This window comes from Sorex araneus, chromosome 3 (assembly GCF_027595985.1).
Source record: "Sorex araneus isolate mSorAra2 chromosome 3, mSorAra2.pri, whole genome shotgun sequence".
NCBI lineage: Eukaryota > Metazoa > Chordata > Mammalia > Eulipotyphla > Soricidae > Sorex > Sorex araneus.
This window is the reverse complement of record NC_073304.1, coordinates 138210306-138231628: the sequence shown is the minus strand read 5'-3', so window position 1 is coordinate 138231628 and position 21323 is coordinate 138210306. Positions and strand designations below refer to the sequence as shown.

General features: G+C 40.2%; 1 protein-coding gene across 2 annotated transcripts in view; it reads right to left on the bottom strand.

The window, feature by feature from the left end:
- The window catches only part of LOC101540743 (neuroendocrine convertase 2), a 176304-nt gene extending 156515 nt beyond the window's left edge, over nucleotides 1-19789 (bottom strand). Inside the window, exon 1 of one of the 2 annotated variants that reach the window (XM_055129825.1) lies at nucleotides 19272-19789. In XM_055129825.1, the coding sequence (XP_054985800.1) occupies nucleotides 19272-19448 (177 nt within the window). In that variant the 5' untranslated portion in view covers nucleotides 19449-19789. The remainder of the gene's footprint in view (nucleotides 1-19271) is intronic. The other variant, XM_055129826.1, reaches the window with a different exon arrangement.
- Nucleotides 19790-21323: the final 1534 nt, after the last annotated feature.

Here is a 21323-nt window from a genome sequence, read left to right as displayed (position 1 = left end):
GTTTAAACTTGGAGCCTTGTACATGAAAAAGAAGTGTCATGATTTAAAAAGTTATACATAGTTGAGTTCTGCAGTGTTCAACACCTATCCCTGGTTATAGGATTGGTGTCAGAACAATATAAAAATTAAAAATAATACATGGTTATGCCCATATAGTAAAAAAGATATATAGAATATGTACATATAATATCCTCTATCGGTAGCTTTATAGTTATAATTACACAAACAGGGAGCAACAAGTTGGGACTAAAATAATAGTACATATTTGTGTTTCATACTTACATTAATTTTCATTAATCTTTTCTTTTAATTTTGGATAGATGCTTAACTTGGGCAGTGGAATAAGGAGGCGGACATTTCGAGTAAACCTAATGAATCTAAACACTAAGGGATATAAAATTGGAAACTACTCAATAAAAAGATATTTCATTCTTTGCAGAGTGGCAGATGGATGCACAGAAAATGATATGCTATCATAAAAATCAATCAACAAGAAACAATATAATTTCATATATAAGATAAATAAGTCACATCATTTAGATGAATAAAGTAAATATGATTTCATGAGAAGAGTAAGAAACTAAATAGCTCTCTTGAACAGATGTTGCTCATGCAGCAAAGCAGTCTAATAGCTTATATATCCCTGAAGCTATTCATTCAACAGGCAGAAGCCTGAGGAGTTAGGACCTCATGTTTTTAAGTAGCAGATGCGATAGAGGCTATGATTCAGCCTCAGCTTCTTAGTTCATGTTAAAAGATTAGCCTGGTCTTGAGATCTAAACTGTGACCACTGGAACTTTGTTACTTGCCTGTCAAGTGACAGGCAGGGAATGGGATGGGGCTTGGGTGTGGGGACTGAATATGGAAACACTGGTGGAGGGAAGATAACACTGTGGGATTGGTGTTGAAATATATGCCTAAAACTCAACTATCAAAAATGTTGTAAATCACAGTTCTTTAATTAAATTTTTAAAATTAATTTTTAAAAAGGTTATTCTGTTCTGACAATGTCCTTTGTGTATAGAACCAGAAACCATTTGTGAAAGAGTTTCTACACCTAGCTCATAAAATAGAAATGTATAAGAAAGGGGTATGGTGCTGCCAGCAGGTCAACCTGTACTTCAGGGTTCCTGATACCCCAAGATTGCTGTTATGCCTTTGGTCAGACCCCACGAACTTGGGAACAAGTATCCTGAGAAATTAAATGGCCAAAAGTTAGGTATGTGGGAGCCGTGCTCACAAACCATCTCTGGGTCAGCTATAAATGTTCATTTATTGGCTGTATTTCAGAGACCCATAAATAAATCTCTAAAGAGATCAAAAGCTGCAATTAATCTTGGACCTGTGCATGGCTGAACAGACAGGACAAATCAGGGGCAGGTCATCCTGGAGCCTGCCCGAGCAGAGCCCCCAACAGCTGCTTGCTCCCACAATCCAAAACTGCCACTATACCCCAACCTGACTCTACTATCTCAGGATGGACCTCACCAAGATATAATCTGCTGAAAACTCCGGCATGCAGGTTTTGTGACTGAAATCTCTAGGCTTTCTTGGAGATAGGGATGGGCTACCGCCCCCCACCTCCCTGTAATTCTCAAAGCCTCGGCAGTCACATCTACACCTCAAATCTGCTACCCAATTAAAAAGCTACTCCAGCCGTATAAAAGCACTGTATGCTCTGAACAAACACCATGACCTCTTAGCACCTGTATTGCAAACCATAATGCACAAAAGGAAAAGGAGAGAGAGAGCAAGAAGGAAAGTGCTTCCTATAGAGGGAGGCTGGGGGTGGGGTGTGGGGTGTTGGGGAATGGTGTTAGGAAAACAGGGGACATTGGTGGTGGGAAATGTACACTGGTGGAGAGATGGGTGCTGTATTATTGTATGACTGAAATCCAATAATAACAACTTTTTAATGGTCTATCTCATGGATATTCAATTAAAAATTTTAAAAAGTAATGTGGAGTTCATGCTCAATTCAATAATCTTAATAAATAGCTGAATAAATAGCAGTATTTCTAATTTTAAAATAATAAATGTATAAGAACTGGAAGAAAATATAAAAATAGATGAAATCTTATAAGCTGGCTTGGACAACTTGAATATGCTTTCTTTGTACAAAAAACTAAAGGTATCATCTTTCTGTCTGTCGATCCCATACCTTTCAGTGTTCTTCTTCTCTGCATGCCTCAATGAAAGCTTGTTAATAAAATTAGAATGTTTGAATAGTTATCCTTCCAGAATTAGCTATTTTCAGGGATGCCAGTGCAAAAGTTGAAAGTTATTACTATCATTCAGAACACCTGACTAGTGGCTTAACTGACAATCCCTAAGTCATATTTAAGCATTTATTCTTCACAAGAAATACTTACCTATTAAAAAAAATTTAGGAGTCACACTTCCCTGTGACAGGGAGCATAAAAGTAAAAAAAAAACACCCTTGTGTCATTCATGATTGTTTGCCATTACAAGACTGAGATAACACTCTACAGTGAGATTCAAATTATGATTTACTATCAAGAAATGACATGTAATCTAAAATATAATAACAACCATGTAATAAGACAGATAAGGTTACTTGACTGTTGGTCTCAGTAAGAAAGAGTTAACTTTTAGTCTCAAAAATTTCCGTATGTAATTGTAGCACTGTAGTTGACTTGGAGCAATAGCACAGCAAGTAGGGCATTTGCCTTGCATGCGGCCAACTAGGGTTCAATTTCTCTGTCCCTCTCGGAGAGCCCAGCAAGCTACTGAGAGTATCCCACCCACATGGCAGAGCCTGGCAAGTTATCCGTGGCATATTGGATATGCCAGAAAAAACAAACAAACAAACAGTAACAACAAGTCTCACAACGGAGACGTTACTGGTGCCCGCTTGAACAAATCAATGCTCCATATGTAATATTAACATTTATTAGTCCTTTGGAATATCAGGGAGCAACCTACATGCCATGTGTGCTGAGATAGCATTGATCCTGGATTCCTTTCTCCCCCACTTTTTACAAGTTTGATCTTGATTTCTATATTTCTATGCCAGAGTAAGAACAAATTCAATCAATTTGCTTTAACTGAAGTAAATTTCACAGAAAGAATTTTCTACTTTTACCAATCATTTATTGTGGCATCATACAGTATCCCTGATTTCATCATCTGGTGGTAATGGGATCAAAGGTGCATGACCTTATTACTTATTACTACTTCCAGAACCTGAATGATTCTTTAGAACAAAGGAATTCAAAGAAGGGTCCTGGAGATCTAAGTACTCCAAATAACTATTAGCTTAACTTACTCTACTAGGGTTTCCATGCAGTGTTGAGTCACTTCTCATGAACTGACCCAAGTACTGAGTTCTTTTGTATTATGTTCTCAGTATCTCTCATCATCTCCTCAGACACACTACTTGAAATCATAAAATCCCAATATGCTTTGTTGTTTTGATATCCCTAAAATTACTATTTATTTTAACCTGTTGAAATTATGAGCCTCAATGCAAATTCACCTTAACTTGCAAATTCACCTCAACTTGGCAGTTTGCCTTCTGCTGACTGTTATTGTCTCACAAGTACAATAACATGAATCCATCACAAACTTATTGCCAGTACTCTAGTTGTTGGCAAAGATTACTCCTATTTCTCAGTGACTTTTGCATTTTATCTATCTGTGTACTCTGCATAGCAAATGATGTTTTGAAATCCTATGCCCTTGGCCTATCCTTATGTTGCCTCTAGGTAGTAGCTATACATATAAAAATTTTCATGTATCTCTTTGTTTAAAAATATTTTGTAATTGTGGCTTCTTGCTTAGTCTGCTTGGGGCACTAGATTTTCCTCAGGCTTAACCTTCAACCAGAAAAGAATGAACTTTGGTGGTTAAATTTCCTAATTATCCTTTGATGAGACAACTCAGAGATATAATATTGAGAGAGTTCTAGGTAGGATATTGCAGCAACTCCCTGCACCTTGCTCATGTTCCATTGATTAGTTTCCTCCATTACAGACTTTGAACATGGCCTTGTGGATTGCTTAGGAAATGGGACATAGAAAATGTTTTGAACAAAGACTGAAAAAGTGTTTGTGCATTGAGACTCGATCTCTGCTCAGTCTTTGAAAGAACTTTCTTAAGTTAATGGAATGAATATTAGCTGCCTGTCACTGTCACTGTCATCCTGTTGTTAGTCAATTTACTTGAGCGGGCATAGGTAATGTCTCTATTCCTCCCAGCCTTGAGATTTTAGCCTCTCCTTACTCGTCTTCCCCAATGATTGGAGGCTCTTTCAGGGTTAGGGGAATGAGACCTATTGTTACTGTTTTTGGCATATTGAATATGCCACGGGTAGCTTGCCAGGCTCTGCCTGTGCGGATGGGATACTCTCAGTAGCTTGCTGGGCTCACCGAGGTGGGGTGTGTGTGTGTGTGTGTGTGTGTGTGTGTGTGTGTGTGTTACTTTCTATGATTTGTTGCCTACTATCTGAACTCCATAAAATATGGTGTGGTCATTATGGAAAATGGGTCGGAAGTGTCTTATAATGCGTCACACAGCCGCTTTGCGGCTGCAAGTCCAGAAAGCAGCCTGGAGCATGGTGGCCATTAGGTAGGTGGGTGTTGGCTACCAGGGCTGGGTCCCTTGGGGCAGGGAGGGTTCTCACCCACCCCCCTTTGGGGCAACCCAAGTGAAGACAGCCTGGCACGGAGTCTGGTGGCATAGCTATGGGGGCCTCATTAGCTGCCTACTTGTTATAAAATCCATGACTCAGTGTCCTACCTGATACTTCAGTGAACAGGCTGAGTATTTGTTGGATATTCTTCAATTAACTTTTCTCCATGTAAGACTGTCTTATATTGCTTTCTTTGCTCATTGATTTCAAACTTCAATAGCTTTTCTTTTGACTATTTTTCTTTCGAGTTAATGACAAGAACTATTTGCTTATGGCACTATTTGCAGACTCCAAATTTGTATTCATGCCAAACCTCACTGAAGATACAAATATCTTGTTTCTATTAAACATAATTCTGTACCCTTTCCACAATGATGCTGCTTTTGGACTTTCAAGAGACCCACAATGGCTTGCTCCTCACTCCCAGCTTCTGGGATCTTCAACGTCTATTTTAGCCTTCTATTCCTGAGTGATAGTTTCTCAAAATAGTTACTGGGAATTAACTAAAATTAGCGAGTAGATACCAACTCCCTCCTGGTTTTTGAACTTTGTCATCTTTGAAGAAAACTGACAGTCACCTAATGAAATGAATATTGCCCTTGCATAAAAGTGGAGAACAAGCTAAAGCTACCATAGGGTAGCCTTTGTAAAGGCTACCTGGCAGGCTCAGGGTACCATATGAGGTTCCAGGAACTGAAGGCAAGCAATCTACCTATTGTACTATCACTCCAGTCACATAATTCTAAACTATTAATGGTAGTTTACTATGCTATATAACATAGGCACAAGTTGGGATATTATATAGTATCTTCTAACACACTTAGTTTTCTAATTGCAGCATCTCAAGACATCTTTTGGTCATTTAGTGTGCATCTGATGACTGAGCTAAACCATTCGATTTTTTTCCCTTAATCACTAAAAAAATAGTTTTCAACAATTTATAATGACTTTAGAATTAATGTGGTAATCATGAAATGTAGAACACTACTTTAGTCAGTAGGGAAACATTAAAATAAAGGTTCTTTATATTTTGGCTTTTTGGGTCACATTCAGTGAAGCCCAGTGGTTACTCCTGACTCTGCACTCAGGAATGTCTCCTGGCAGTGCTTGGGGGGCCATACAGGAGGCTGGGTATTGAATTTGGGTTAGCCATGTGCTTGGCAAAAGCCCTATCTTCTGTACTACTGCTCCAGCCCCTCAAATAAAGAATCCTTATCCTATCTTTCACTATGTGTAAAAATAAGGAGTTGTTATTGATATGAGATCCCTGAATTTATGAACAGTTTTATTTAGAAAAATGTAATTCATAAAAATTTCAGGGGTAAAATACCAGAACAGAGAGGGGCTAGTAAATTTGTTTACATGATTAATCACTAATAGAAATACATTTTATTTCAGTTCTATCGTACCCAATAAAAAATGCACTACAGTTGTGCCATGAAGGTATGTTTAAACTACCACTAGAAAGAAATGGTGTTCAATTGATCATCTCAAATATTTAACAACAAAAACCATAACATTTGTTAAGTGAAATGAGTCAGAAAGAGAGGGATAGACATAGAAAGATTGCACTCATTTGTAAAATATGAAGTAACAGAATGGGAGACTTATACCCAAGAACATTAGAGATAAGTCCACAGCTTAGAATTCGGCCTCAAATGCTGGGGGAAAAGGCAGCTCAGATAGAGAATGGACCACCAAGTAAAGGGTGCTAGGAGGGTCTGTTCGGGATGGTAGATGCAGGCTGAAAGTAGACTATAGACCGAACATGATGGCCACTTAATACCTCTACTGCAAACCATGACACTCAAAAGAAAAGAGAGAGCAAAAGGGAATGCCCTGCCACAGAGGTGGGGTATGGTGGGGGGAGGACGGGGTAAGGGTGGTGGGAAGGATGCTGGGACCATTGGTGGTGGAAAATGGGCACTGGTGGAGGGATGGGCACTCGACCATTGTATGACTGAAACACAAGCACAAAAGGCACAGTCTGTAACTGTACCTCACGGTGTTTCACTGATAAAATTTTTTTTAACTATAAAATTTAAAAAAAACATAACATTTGTTATTATTTTAATCACATACAAAATGAAGGGTTAACTAATATCTTTCTAAGATCCCTTCTTGCTCTGACAGACTATAATTCCATAATTGCAGTTACTATTTCTAAAAATTTAAATGACTCTGTATAAACTAGTTAGTGTAATGTAATTAGATGAGTATGTCACAACATATTTTTGGGAGGTAGCAATCTTTAAGTAGTCTGATGTTTAGAAATTATTATATGTAAAAAATCACATCAGTTACCATCATTATAACAAAACTTTTCTTATCCTTCCTTTACCACTATACTTTTAAAAAATTGCTTATACTTGACACTTTCATTAGATTGCACTTAAAACTGCCCTTCACAATTTTGCCTCTTTCTGTAGCAAACACTATCACTTTCCTGCTCATGCCCCTTGAGGCTTTATCATTCAGTACAAGTCAATAGCTCTATCTCTTTGTGTGAGAGTTTGTTGTGGTCATTATACCCTGCTTTACTAGAACAAACGCTGGAGAGTTAATGCCACCCAGGAAGAACTATCGGCTATCAATTGCCATTAGTGTATCTCTCTCACTCTTTATGAAGACTGCAAGGCACACACATGTTCTATATCAGCTCAAGCTTCCCCATGGAATTAAGTTCATTATCAACTATGACAATACTCTATAGTGTCTCATTAAATAACTTCCCTTCCTTTCTTCCAGTTCCTCACATCCTAATCAGAACTTTAAGGCTTAGCATCTCACAACCACACCCAACTTCTTCCAGCATATAAAAAGCTCAGATCCACAAATAATATCAAAACAATGCCAAGATGTTGAATTGTCCCAGGTAGATTGATCTCTGGGCTGAGAACTTTGGGACCTTCTCAGAATGGGAGAAGGAAGATTTCTTCTCCCGCTAGAAGTGACGACTCAACATGCTTTCTGCCAACCCAACATCCTCTGAAAAATAAATGGACCAGATCCACAATGAACCTCATTGACCACCAAGCCACCAAAGCTCCTAGAGCATGCAGCTAAAGGTGCCTCCAAATTTCACAGTTTTGACAATCCAATAGGAGCACTGCAAATTTGATGGGGGAGCTGTGTTTGAAGACCACCAACCTCAGTAAGTAAAAACAATAGCACAGAAATTCAAGTAGCATCAACCATCTCAATAAATTCCTAATGACTTTAGTAATGCCATCGTGAGATATACCAATTATCACAAATTACTTTTATTGATCTACTTTTAAATAAATCTATTTGTCACTTTGTTATAAAAAGCAATATAAGGTAAACTTCTTTGTTCCACTTAAGGGGGCAGGCTTGGGTGTTGGTGGGAAACTGGGCATATTGGTGGAGAAATCACAATGCTGGTAGGATTAGATCATTGAATGCTTGAAATAATTGGATTATGAACAACATTGTAGATCACCATGTTTAAATAAAAAAGAAAAAGAATTACTCTTAAGTAATTTAAATTCTTGTCTTAAGAAATACTTGTGCTAAACCCAACCATTATATTTTCCCTCTGCCAATATTCTAAGATGATTCCTCCAATTTTAACAAGGATTTCTCTTCTAAAACTATGTCCATGAACAGCTTTTGAACTGTATATCTCAAAGTTATTAATAGAAAACAAAACAAAACAAAAAACCAAATGGCCATGATAAGCCCACTAATTCTTCCTCTTAAAACTCTTCTTTTCTTTCACAGTCCTGCACTTTCTTTACTCTCCTTCCATGTTTCTTAACAGTCTGTGTTTTAGGTTTTTTTAGCTGTCTTTTTGCTTCTCTTTCTCCTTCCACATCCAAAGTTCTTCATAATTTTGACATAGGTCCTCTTTTATCTTCTTTCTCTCAATACTCTTCTTGGATAATGCTGTCTATTACCATTACATGATTGATACATGTGAATGAGTGTTTAATGAATTTCATTTTTATTTCCTTTATAACTTTTACCTTTATTAGGGAGTTGGCAATTAGCTTTCATGCACTTTATCATGACAGGGGGAAATGTTCTAATTTTTCAAGTCTCAACTTTCAACTAAGAAACTAACCATAGATCTCTTTTTTTCAGTGATTTACTGTTATAAATTTCCTTCTCTTGGAATTTTCTATCTTTAAAATACGTTTCTTGGGGTTGGAGCAATAGCACAGTGGGTAGGGTGTTTGCCTTGCATGCGGCCAACCCGGATTTGACTTCCAGCGTCCCATTATGGTCCCCTGAGCACCACCAAGAGTAATTTCTGAGTGCAGAGCCAGGAGTAACCCCTGTGCATCGCCAGGTATGGCCCAAAAAGCAAAATAAAATAAATTAATTAAATTAAATTAGTTAAATTAAATATGTTTGTTTCTCTCTGTGTCTCTTCCACCTCTATTTGAGTGCATGCTACTAAAAACCTAGTTATCTCCTTCACTGCCTCCAAATGTCATTCATTACCTTTGTCAGCATCACCTCTCAGTTGAATTGTCAATGTACAGATTTTTATCTAGTTTAAAGCCCCAACTCATTACCTATAAGCATTAACATTACCTTTAATTTTATCTCCTAAGGGTACATTCTCCCCATATTCTCCCCTATGACTTACACATTGAATCTCTATCATTCATGCTCCTTTTAATCTTGGGAGGAGAGTTCCCGTTTTATGCTTAGAGAAGTCCTTTAATCTTTAATATCACTGTATCATTGTCATCCCATTGTTTGTCAACTTACTTGAGCAGGCACCAATAACACCTCTATTACACTCAGCCCTGAGATTTTAGCAGCCTGTCCTTACTCGTCTTTCCCAACGATTGTAGGCTCTTTCAGGGTCAGGAGAATGAAACCTATCGTTACTGTTTCTGGCATATCAAATACGCCATGGGTAGCTTGCCAGGCTCTGCTGTGCAGGCGGGATACTCTCTGTAGCTTGCCGGGCTCTCCGAGAGGTATGTATATATCTTTTACTGTATTTGGGATATGAATACGCCATGGGGAGCTTGCAAGTTTCTCTCATGCAGGCAATAGACTCTTGGTAGCTTGTCAGGTTCTCCAAGAGGGAGAATGAGACTATTACATGTAAAGCCGCCATGCACTTCCAGGAGCTTGGTTTTATAGTCTCAGGATGTTGTCCATTGGTGGGATTACACAGCACTAGGGGCAGTTTGTGGGTGTGGCTGCCAAGCTACTGGGAAATGGGGGGTCTGGATGGATAAGGTCCAGTCCCAATCCGAGCAGGCTGAGAGATCTCAGCCCCAGGTCCTGCACACCTGGGTTCCTCTGCCGGTCCCTTTATGCATGAGGCTCATCCAACCATGTGGAGAGTAGCCTTTATATTTTATATTTTTATATTTCACATTTTATATTCGTGTTATGTTAATATTACATTATAATATATAAATAAATAATATTACTCAATATCATTTAATCTAATTCAATTTAATTTAAATTAAATCAACATTAATTAAATGTAATATATTTGATTTAATTAATATTATTATTTAATAATAATGATATTTAATATTATTTAATAGTATCAATAAATAATGTGTTGGTATTATATATTTAATATTTTATATTAAATATACTTTATATTTTATCTTTAATAAAACCCAAATAATCATGACCTAAGAAAAACTGAGATTACAAAGCAGTGGCGAAATGAAGGGGCAAACAGAAGTGAGATAAGAATGGTGGTATAGGGGCTGGAGCGATAGCACAGCGGGTAGGGCGTTTGCCTTGCACGCGGCCGACCCGGGTTCAAATCCCAGCATCCCATATGGTCCCCTGAGCACCGCCAGGAGTAATTCCTGAGTGCAGAGCCAGGAGTAACCCCTGTGCATCGCCAGGTGTGACCCAAAAAGCAAAAAAAAAAAAAAAAAAAAAGAATGGTGGTATAGGGTCTGGGCACTTAAGTGGTGTTAAAGGGAAGTAATTTTATATATCAAACCCATTAAAACTAATACTATTATAATAATTATAATAATAATTTACAATACTATTATAAATGTGTTACTTATATGAAGGAGAAAGAGAAAGAGAGGAGAGAGAGAGAACAAAAACACAGAATTTGGAGTTGAAATTCTTGTTAGGGGTCAAAGCAATGGTACAGCAGGAGTGCATTTTCCTTGCACACAGCCAGCACAGGTTTGATCCGCAGCACCCCACATAGCCCCCCAATCCCACCAGGAATGATCCTGAGCTCAGACCCAGGAGTAATACCTAAGCACTGCTGAGTGTGGCCTAAAAATAACAAAAATTCTGATGTATTTGTGATGAATTTAGGAGAAAGTTCACTATCCGGAACATAAACAATACTACAATACTTTGGGTGCAGCATAGGGTGGATATTTAAATGTAATCTAATCGATGCAAAAGTAATTGTATGCTTAATAAACATTGAAATGTAGAAGTTGTGCTGAGGGCTCACTCCTGGTGGTGCAGACTCGGGATTAAACGGGATCAGCTGGATGTGAGATAAGCACCTCTCACCCTGTACTACCTCTTTGGCATCTACAGTTCTTTCTTTAATGAAACATTAACTCATTATTAAAAAAGCATGAAATTCTTAACCAGCTAGGAACAAACACAGCTTTGTTACTTAGGTAGGAAGCAACCACAAGTGTCATGAATGAATGCCATATTCAATAAAAAAGTGCTGAGAAGTTCGTCTTGTCTTTTAAAGAAGCTTTTTGGTTTTGTTGTTGTTGTTGTTGTTTGGGGCCACACCCAGCGGTGCTCAGGGGTTACTCCTGGCAGGCTTTGGACATCATATGGGATGCTGAGGATCGAATCCAGACTGGTCACACGAAAGGCAAGTGCCTCATCCACTTCGCTATTACTGCATCGCCAAAGAAGCTCTTTTTAAGACTTCTTTCAAAACAAGTTCCAAGGCTATGAATTCCCTAAGATGTTGCCTGTCTATGAATCTCAGTGCCTGCACTCCTCAACTGTGGGAAATTCTTATCTAAAATTTCTTTAATTAGTGGTTGTTCTCCAGAGAGTCCAGTGATTCTTATATTGTCCCTCCTGAACTCATCCCATCTTTCTCTGGTGTGCTATTTATTTATTTTCAGACTTTCCTCCTATCTTCTGCTATTTTCTAAGATTTTCTGCATCTTATCTTAGAGCTCCTTTTTTTCATTCAACTTCTATTATTTTGTTGCTCAGAGCTTTTTATTGCCATTTTTTACATCACATGCCATAGTCTTTACTTTTGTCACTTCTGATTATAGTTTTCTTGTTTCCACTCTCATAATTCCTTGTGCTTTGCTAACTACTTATGCTATCATTTCTTTTATTTCATAAAACACCTAAAGCACCCTGAACATGGTGTCACTAAAGTCACATTTTGAGATTTTACAGACCTAGCTGTACAAATTGAGCCTTCTATGATATTCTTTTCACTCGTGTAGCTTTGTGGGTTTCTGGGGATATGAATATGGGCTTGCTGAAATGGCAGAGGGTGAGGGTGGAGGCTGCCATAACCTAGCTAGGAAGTGAATCTGCTCTCATTTCAAAATGGCACTTGGGGTGTTAGCTCAGAGATTAACCTCACCTAGAAAAATGGTGGAGCAAGGAGAGGTTTTTGAGATGGGGAGGTGAACCTGCTGAGATCCCTCTAGATATTCTTAAAGCAGCATCTTAAGTAAAGTGTCCCAAATACTGGCGATAGTTATTATCAAGTATTGCAATTTGCATAATTAAGATAAATTCATTCTTCCAAGGCTTTGTAAAACACTACTTGGCATTTTAAAAATAAAGATGTTCAATTTTGACAATAGTAGTTATAACATTTTACTTTATAGAGGATTCTAAATGTATCTAAAACTATTTACTTCTTTTACCACTCATGTCATTCATGATTCTTACAATATATAAGAATATTATTCTTATATTGAGATGCTACCTTCCAAATAGAATGAAATCTTCTTTAAAAAGTATTTTGCCAGCATTTGTTTATGTTTCAAGAGGAAAGATAATCAGTAAAAAATACTATACAAACACAAAATATATCACTCGATTAACAAATATGCATTGTAGGCTGTTTTGTGTGGCACTGTATTGAGGTAAAAAATGAAGACAGAAAATGTCACTACCCTCAACTTATACTAAAACTTTTGAACAATGAAACACAAGTATCCCATGTGAAGACTAAATTTTTTACCCGAGGCCATTATAACACTTTGGAAATGTTTGAAAGCTTTTGATGTACAAATAAATGGTTTTGTGTCTTTCATCTTTACTTGAGCTTTTCTTACTTTGATACAAAGTAGCAAATAAATCTACTTAGGAAAAAACAGAATTAAATATACATGGAAGTCAATGCCAAATTTAAAGTTTCATACTAGAAAATAACTCTAAGATCCTGTAGCCGGATAAATATTTTGTTAACTAATGGAGAAACTAACAAAGCCTGTAACATATTGAAGTCTATTTCATTCAATACCAGAAAATTAAAGGTTTATGTTATTGCTTCACTTTTAATGTAAGAAGTTTTATATTTAATTATTTCTGCCAGAATAGTTCATCGTATCACATTATCCAGAAATTCTTAATTGATTGACTTCAGGGACAAAAATCTCTTGAAGAGGGACTAGAGCAATAGTAAATCAGGTAGGGAGCTTGCCTTGCATATGGCTGACCCAGTTTGATTTCCCTGCACCTTCTAGGGTCCCTGGAGCCTGCCAGAGTAATCCCTGAGCACTATCAGGTATGGTCCACCCCTACTAAAAATCTTTTGTTTAATTTTAGTCCTTTGCATATATGTCTCATATTATAACTCACTGCAATCTATATAAGGTCAAATTTACATAGAAGTGTCAGTTCGCATGTGTTTATTTATTTGAACAGCAGTAGATTTTAATCAGTTAGGAAATATTAGTTATAAGAAAAACATCTTGATTTTAAAAATGTCAAACTCTAATTCTCATTTTAAACAATGCTGTGAATCCAAAACAATATCTAGATTTTAAAGAACAATGTATATTTATATTCTTCTTGAAATACTACATCTTAATTCATGTATGAAATAAAATCATTCTTTCATGTGTGTGTAAAGTCTGAATTCATGTATTATGTTTAATTCATAAAGAATATTTCTTTTACAATAAATTATAGCTGAATATATATATAATTATTGCAAACCTAATTGTAACATCACTCCAATGTGCTATAACATTATGATTTACAGCTAATAAGACCTTTGAAGTATAAATTGATTTTGAGGTTCATTTAGTTGAGGAAAAGAGGTATAATTTTCTTTCTTTGTATTTTGATCAAGCTTTAACTGCAGACATTATTTTCTTTGTGCAAAGATTATATCTATTTCACTACTGATAATTTCTGAGTTGGAAAGGTTAGAAAAATATAGAAGTCTGCCACTCATTAATTTTCTGGTTGTTACCTACTGCTTTCTAGTTAAATTGCTATCTACGAAATAATGGTTGCTATATGAAGGTTTCTTGAAGATTAATTTTTCAAGTATCTTATCTTTAGCTGATGATGAAACCATCATTTTGCAATCCAAGTGTATTTATTGGTTAAGAAGCACAAAATGAATATCTATTAAGCATAGAAAACTTCATCTGTAGGAGGGGAAAATGTTTAATGAACTATATATATATATTTGATGGAGAAGACATATCACAATGACCTGAAAGTTTTTGATAATGCAAGATGCAACTTTGGTTTGGAAATTTTTAAAAGATTATTGCTGCTTGGTTTGGCTAGGTTTGGTTATAAGATTTAGAAAGTCACTCAAGAAATTTAATAAAATGAATATTAGGGTCAATATAGTTCAAGTGCTAGAGTACAGTTCTAGCATGTGTAAGGCCGTAAGTTAGATCCGTAATGCCATACGATTCCCAGAGCACCACAGGTATGGCCCCTGGATAACCCAAGCACCACCTGCTCAAGCACCTTGAGGGGAACACTTTCTCAAAAGTGGCCCAATATCCCTGATCATTGCCAGGTGTGGTTCCTATAAAATAAAATAAAATAAAAGAACGAGAAGAGAGAGCCCGGCAAGCTACCGAGAGTATCCCACTGGCATGGCAGAGCCTGGCAAGCTTCCTGTGACATTTTTGATATGCCAAAAACAGTAATAATAGTTCTCATTCCCTTAACCTGGAAAGAGCCTCCAAATTGTTGGAAAAGATGAGTAAGGAGAGGCTGCTAAAAACTCAGGACTGAGACAAATGGAGAAGTTACTGGCTCCCACTCGAGTAAACTGAAGAACAATGGGATGACAGTGGTACAGTGAACCCAATACCAAATATACTCCTACAAACCCCAAGAAACATGATCCCCCAAATTTTAAAGCAAATAAATACAGAATGAAAGAGTATATCTAAGTCACCAATGGTCATATAAAGAGGCATTCGTGTTTAAGTGATTATCAGGGAAATGGATATTAAAGCCATAAAGGAATACCACACCATGCCTAACCAGAAGAACTAAAGGGGATAAGGTATAAAACATCAAATGTTGGTGAAGATGTAGAACAATCACAACCCTCATACTTTCTTGGTGGGAATGCAAATTGGCATATCTGTGGGAAAAAAGGTTTGGAGAATCATCTGTGGTAGACAAAATTCTAAGTAATTCCCAAGAATTGTACTCATTGGTATACATGTGTTGTAAAACCCCATTCCTTTTAATTATAGCCAAATGGACTACAATCCTCATTAGTCTGACTGTAAATTTGGTACATTTTATGTACAGAGTTGGATTCTATGATAGAGGTGAAGATATGTATCAAATAGAGGCATCTCAAATCAGTTTTCTTGTATACATGAAAGAAATCATAAGAAAAAATCTCCTGAGAGGGTTTGACTTAACCTGGTTTACCCTGAGAAGGACCTTAACTTTTCCTGAAGGAAGAGGCTCTGAAGGCTATAATCTGGGCCATATGACAAATTAGGACAAGAGTTTCAGGAGCTAAGATAATTCCTTACTCTGCAGTCAGCAAGAAAATGAAGATTCTAGGTCTACAACTAAAAGAATTCTCATAGGATCTAAGTAAGTTTTTAAGCATGTTTCTTCTTAGTTGTAGCTCTAGATGAGAAAACATCAGATTAATATCTTGATTTCTGCCTATGAAGCCTAGAGCAGAAGATATAACTAAAATGTGTTGGATTCTTTATTCAGAAAAAAATATAAAATAACAAATTTGTATGGTTGTAGACCATTATATTTGTTTTAATGTCCTACATAGCAATTGAAAATTGATACGGATTTCTAGAACAAAATGAAGACATATATTCCCACTGACTCAACAGTCCATCCTAAAAATAGTCTCAACAGAAGTATGTGTCTATATTCAATAAAATAAACATAATATGATATTCACAGAAGCAATATTTTAAATAGCCCCCAACTAAAAATAACCTGGTGAGCAAAAGGAGAACTTGGAAATAATGTTAATATTTTATTTCTTGATTTGGATATTGGTTACACATTTATCCTCAATGAAAATTCCTCAAACAGATATCTTTACTAAATTACATATCAATGTAGCTAAAATGAAGGGGCCAGGGAGATAGCTCAAAGTTAAGAGTACAAGCTTTGCTTGCAAGAAGTCTATGTTTAATCCCCAGTACGATATAGTCTTTCCAAGTACTGCAAAGAGAAAACCCTTAGAACATTATTGGCTGTAGTTCCTGAGCACTGCTGGATGTGACCTCCAAACCAAACAAAATAAAATAATTGTAAATATATTTCTATCACATAATAGCACAATCATAAGATTTACATTTTAAATTATTCTGCATATAAAAGCTATCAAAGAATTTTACTGCAGTTATCCTAGTTAATTTCTACATGAATAGAAAACAAAGCATATCATAACCAAACAAAACAGCTAGTTATCACCTGTTTGGATTTTCACCTAAATTCTCAGTGAAATGTTTCAGTAAATTATGTGGTATTCTTAAGGGAAGTAAAATTATTAGGGCATTTTGAATTTTAAGAATTGAGCTGGTCTATGACCCAGCAATTCCACTTCTGGGTGTCTGATGCCACAACACAAAAAGCACTCATTTGAAAGGACATATGCAGTATAGAGTGATAGTACTGTGCGTAGGTCATTTTCGTTTTTCTTTTTTTTTTTTTTTTTTGCTTTTTGGGTCACACCCAGCAATGCACAGGGGTTACTCCTGGCTTTTCACTCAGGAATTACTCCAGGCGGTGCTTGGGGGACCATATGGGATGCCGGGGATCGAACCCAGGTCAGCCGTGTGCAAGGCAAACGCCCTACCCGCTGTGCTATCACTCCGGCCCCAGGTCATTTTCTTTGTACCCAGTCCACCAGGCTTTGATCTCTGACATCACATATGATTCCCCAAGGCACACCAGGATTGATTCCTGAGCACAGAGCTAGAAGTAAACCCTAAGAAATGCCTGGTGTGGCCCACAAACAAAACCAAAAAACACCTCAAAAATAAGCTCCCTGATATTTTAAGGTGAATACATGGACATAATTCCATTGAGCATCTGATGAGTTTATCTCTATAACTATTTGCTCAAATCCTAAGACCAAAACTATACTTAAAATTAAAAAAAATATCGTCAAGAATTAACAAATTGGGTAAAAAATATGTCAGATACACTTAAATTTGATTACAATTTAAAAATAAGACCCCAAGAGCATACAACAAGGAAGAAACGAGGAATAGCAATGTCTGCCTATATCGAAAAATTTCAGAGTAGGGGAGAGTAATAAGTATTTCTGCATCAACTGTGGCTTTTGTACATTTAAGACAGAGGGACCTAATGGCCCTCTCACATTTTTTTTTTCTTACCAGCTTCTCACCAAACCTAATACACTCTGCAGAGTACTTAGTTTGCTTTGGGACATGAATGGATAAAGAGCATGTAGAAAGATGAGGAAAGCCTTAGGTCCTTCTCTAAGCTAAGTACTTTATGAAAAGCAGACTCAACAACAATAATAATAGCAGTCTCCTCAGAGTTGCTGAGATGAAGAAAAATCTGTGAGAAATCCAGTGCATAAACCATGCTAATAATGATCACTTTTAATTATGGAGCCAAGGTGCTGGATCTTACCAAGTGTGGCTTGGAGGGCAAGAAGGAAGACAGGCCTGCTACGCCTGTTTACTTTGTTAGCAGCACTTTTGGATGATCCTGGGCTAGAACCACGGAGGGTTTGCTGCCCCCGCCCCGGGCTGACGTCTTCTTTCCCTGGCCTCACCCACGCTTGCTTCCCGGGAGCAACAAGTTCTCTTTTGCAGGACCCGCCCGCGCGCCACCCGGCCGACCCAGCGCCTCCTCCCAGACCTCTCATGAGAGTCTCTGTCAACTGCACCTGGGGTGGGAATCGCGCCTGCTGCCTACGCCCGCCCAGCGCCGGCGGGAGAGCCCGCAGTGATGGAGCCAGCCCTAGCGGCGGCCCGGGGGGAAGCAGGAGGCGTGGGAAATCAACACGGAGGGACCCACCGGAGTCCCAGTTCGCGCTGCCCCTCAAGGGCAGCGCGACGGCAGACAGCGCCCACCGCGCCTCTGACAGCCCCTCTCCCGGGACGATGGGGAGGAGACGAGGCCGGAACCCCAGGCTCCTCACCCACCCTCCTTCTTCTTTCAGGCGCCTCCCACGAGGTCCTCCCCTGCCGGCCCCCTTCCCCTCCGCGCTGGCCGCCCCCTGCTCCACTCTGGTCCCCCGGGGACGCTTCAGTTCCCTGCCAAGTGACTTCGCGGGGAGAACAAGCAGGTTGGCCGCGGCTCCCCGGCCTCCCCCGCCCTCACGGAGCAGGCACCCCCAAGTCTGCAAAGGAACCCCAAGGCGGCTCTGTTTGTTTGTTTTCTAAGGCTGCGAGTTTTCTGACGCTGCCCAGGCAGTTGGAGTCCAACTTCTCGGAGGGGGATCCCCGCGTCTCCTCGGGAAAGCCGACCCGGAGAGACGCCCTCCGTGCCCGGCGCCGAGGGCAGAGTCGGGGAGCGCGCCCGGACTCCGCCGCGGGGAACGGCGTGGGCGGGCGTGGGCAGGGCCGAGGGCGTGAAGTTGTGCGGGGTTCGGGAGGGAGAAGCCGGCTCCCGTGTCCCGGTCTCTGGAGCCGGGGCGCTGTCGTCTCTGCATAAAAGCGCAGGGACCAGAGTCACAGAGAGGGAAGTCCTCCTGGCGCGGGGTCCTAGGAAAGCACCGAGGCAGGTGCCCAGGTCCGAGCCTGGAGCCTGACGGGTCAGAAACTACTCCCCGGGAGATGGGGAGGGGGACGCGTGCCCGGCCAGACCGCCAGCCGCGAGCAGGGAGGCTCCGCGCGCGTCCTCCCTCTCCATCCCCGGCGCCTGACGAACTTGGTACCTCGGACAGCAGCCGGGGCGCACGGCTTTGTTGGAACGGTATTGTCCTGCTCTCCGCCACAAAGTCAAAGGGCAATAAATTCTCTTGATGACCTTAGTGGTACAATTTGAAGGACATTTTAATTACATAACTCGTGAAAAGATCACTGGAGGCAATGTCGGGGTAGAGAGCCGATGGTAGAATAGCTGCATCGCGTTCGAAAGAGAGAAAACTTGCAAAGGAGCCTGCAATGAGATTGCGCAGGGATGCCCCCGTTTTGAAACAACATGCGAAATGCAAGGGGAATCTTACCTTTCGGACACCGAACCCGTGTTCTGCTGCAACTTGGCGAGCTTCTTCTTCTCCCCCTTTATGCAACTCCACAAGAAAATGATTCGTGAAGACCGGTCTCTCGGCAGATGCAAAAATCATGACACAGACGAGGAGCCCGGCGGCCGCCTTCCACTGGGAGACACGGCCACCTTTCATCTTTCTTTGGACGGAAAAGTGGTACTAGGAGACGCGCGGGCTGGCGGAGCAGGGGAGCAGGAGGGAAGGCAAAAAATATTTTAAAATATATATGTATATAGTTTGTTGCTTTTGTTTGTTGAAAAAAATCTTTGTGTAGAGAGAGAAACTGTTGAGGGGCTTAGAAAGCAGCAAATCAATGTGTGCTCTGGTCTAGCCGCTGGCCCGGGAAACCCGGCCGTCAGGCGGCCCGGCTCGCTGGAAGGGTGAGAGTGTGGGGAGCTCTGTGCTTCTGAGAGAGAGAGCGAGTGTAGGTCTGTGCTTGATGCTAAATCTGCATTTCCAGCTCCTCCTCATCTCCAATTCCTCCGGGCCGGAGGAGAGCACCAGCCTGAATGACGTGCGGCCGCCGGCGGGCCAATGAGGGCGGGAGGAGCGCGGGGCCCCGCCCCGGGCCGCCCCCGCGGGGCTGCTCCGCCTCCGCCGGCGGGGGGCGCCGCGCGGCAAACCCGCGCCCCCGCGCTTTCAGCACCCGGGAGAGCTCCCAGCCCGGCCCGCTCCCAGGAAAATCCCCCCAGCTGGAGCCGGGCTGTCCAAGGAGTGATGTCATTGTTTGTGAGAAACCCGTGAGGCTTTGGAAAGGGAATTATGGTGTGTGCCTCTCACGAGGCCTCAGGGGAGCCGGGGCACCGTCACCCTATTGCTCTCCGTCTTGTTTTCCATGCAGAACAACTTCTGTCTCTCCCTCTCTCTCTCCCCTCTATCTCTGTCCCTCTCTCCCCTCTCCTTTCCTCCTGCTCCTTCTTCTCTCTTCCTCCCCTCTCTCTTTTCTTCCCATCCTCCTGTCTCTCCCATCTCTCTCACCCCTCTCCTTTCCTTGCCTCCCCTCTGCTCTCCTTTCCCCTCAGCTCCCTACTTTCCTCTCTTCTTTCCCCTCTCTCCCTCCCCTCTTTTCTCATTCTCTCCTCTGTCCACTCACCTCTCGACCCTTCTCTCGCTCTCTCCTCTTATTTATCACATCTCTCTCCTTCTTTCCCCCTTCTCGTTCATACACAGACATCAAAAAATATTAATTCTTACCTTTCTTTAGGAAAATCCCCGAGGATGGTTCCCTTTCCTGGTGCAGAGAAGGGTGGAAAAGGCAGCCTCTAGAGATAGCTCAATGTGCCAGAGTGCAAGAAGGACTTTTTGTTTCTTTCATTTCTGTTGTTTGCTCAGGCTCCCTGGGCAGTTCTAGGCAGCAGGGAGGCCTATCAGGAAGCCAGGTTGACCTCCTCAGTGAGTGTTATTAGATGAGACTCCTCCAGGAAACTTCTCCAGAGTCTCTTCGCCACTGCTTTCAGGAGAGCTTCCGAGATGCCTGACTCAACTAGACATGTATTTACAGACAGAAAGTTCAGATGGCACAAGGCCAGGGAGTTTGTGTTTTGGGAAAAGTGTAGCAACCGATCTCAATCCCAGGCAGCTCCCATGAACATTCTCCACTGGGGAAAAGTTCAGGCCAAGGGCAACGGGTCGACCAAGTTACCAAGTTCAGGAATGTGCATTCACACTTTATTAACTGCTGACCATTTTTTTCCTACCAGATGAGACGAAGCAGACACGTTAAATTTGGAATGAGCTATGAAGGCAGTTATTTAAAAATCACTCAAAATTTGTTGCATCATAGAATATACACAAAGATCTTATTTAACTCCAGAGTTCAAAATCTTGCCTTACTTGAATAGGAAGCAAGAAGCCTCACACAAATAGATTGGTACCCTTTTGATTTTAGCATAAAGTTAGAATTTACACAGAAAAATCTCAATTGGTAGAATGAATACATAATGCCAAGGGCTACACGTATTTGGAACAGATTATTGCTGATATAGATGGCTTCCTGATAAGCCTCACAAG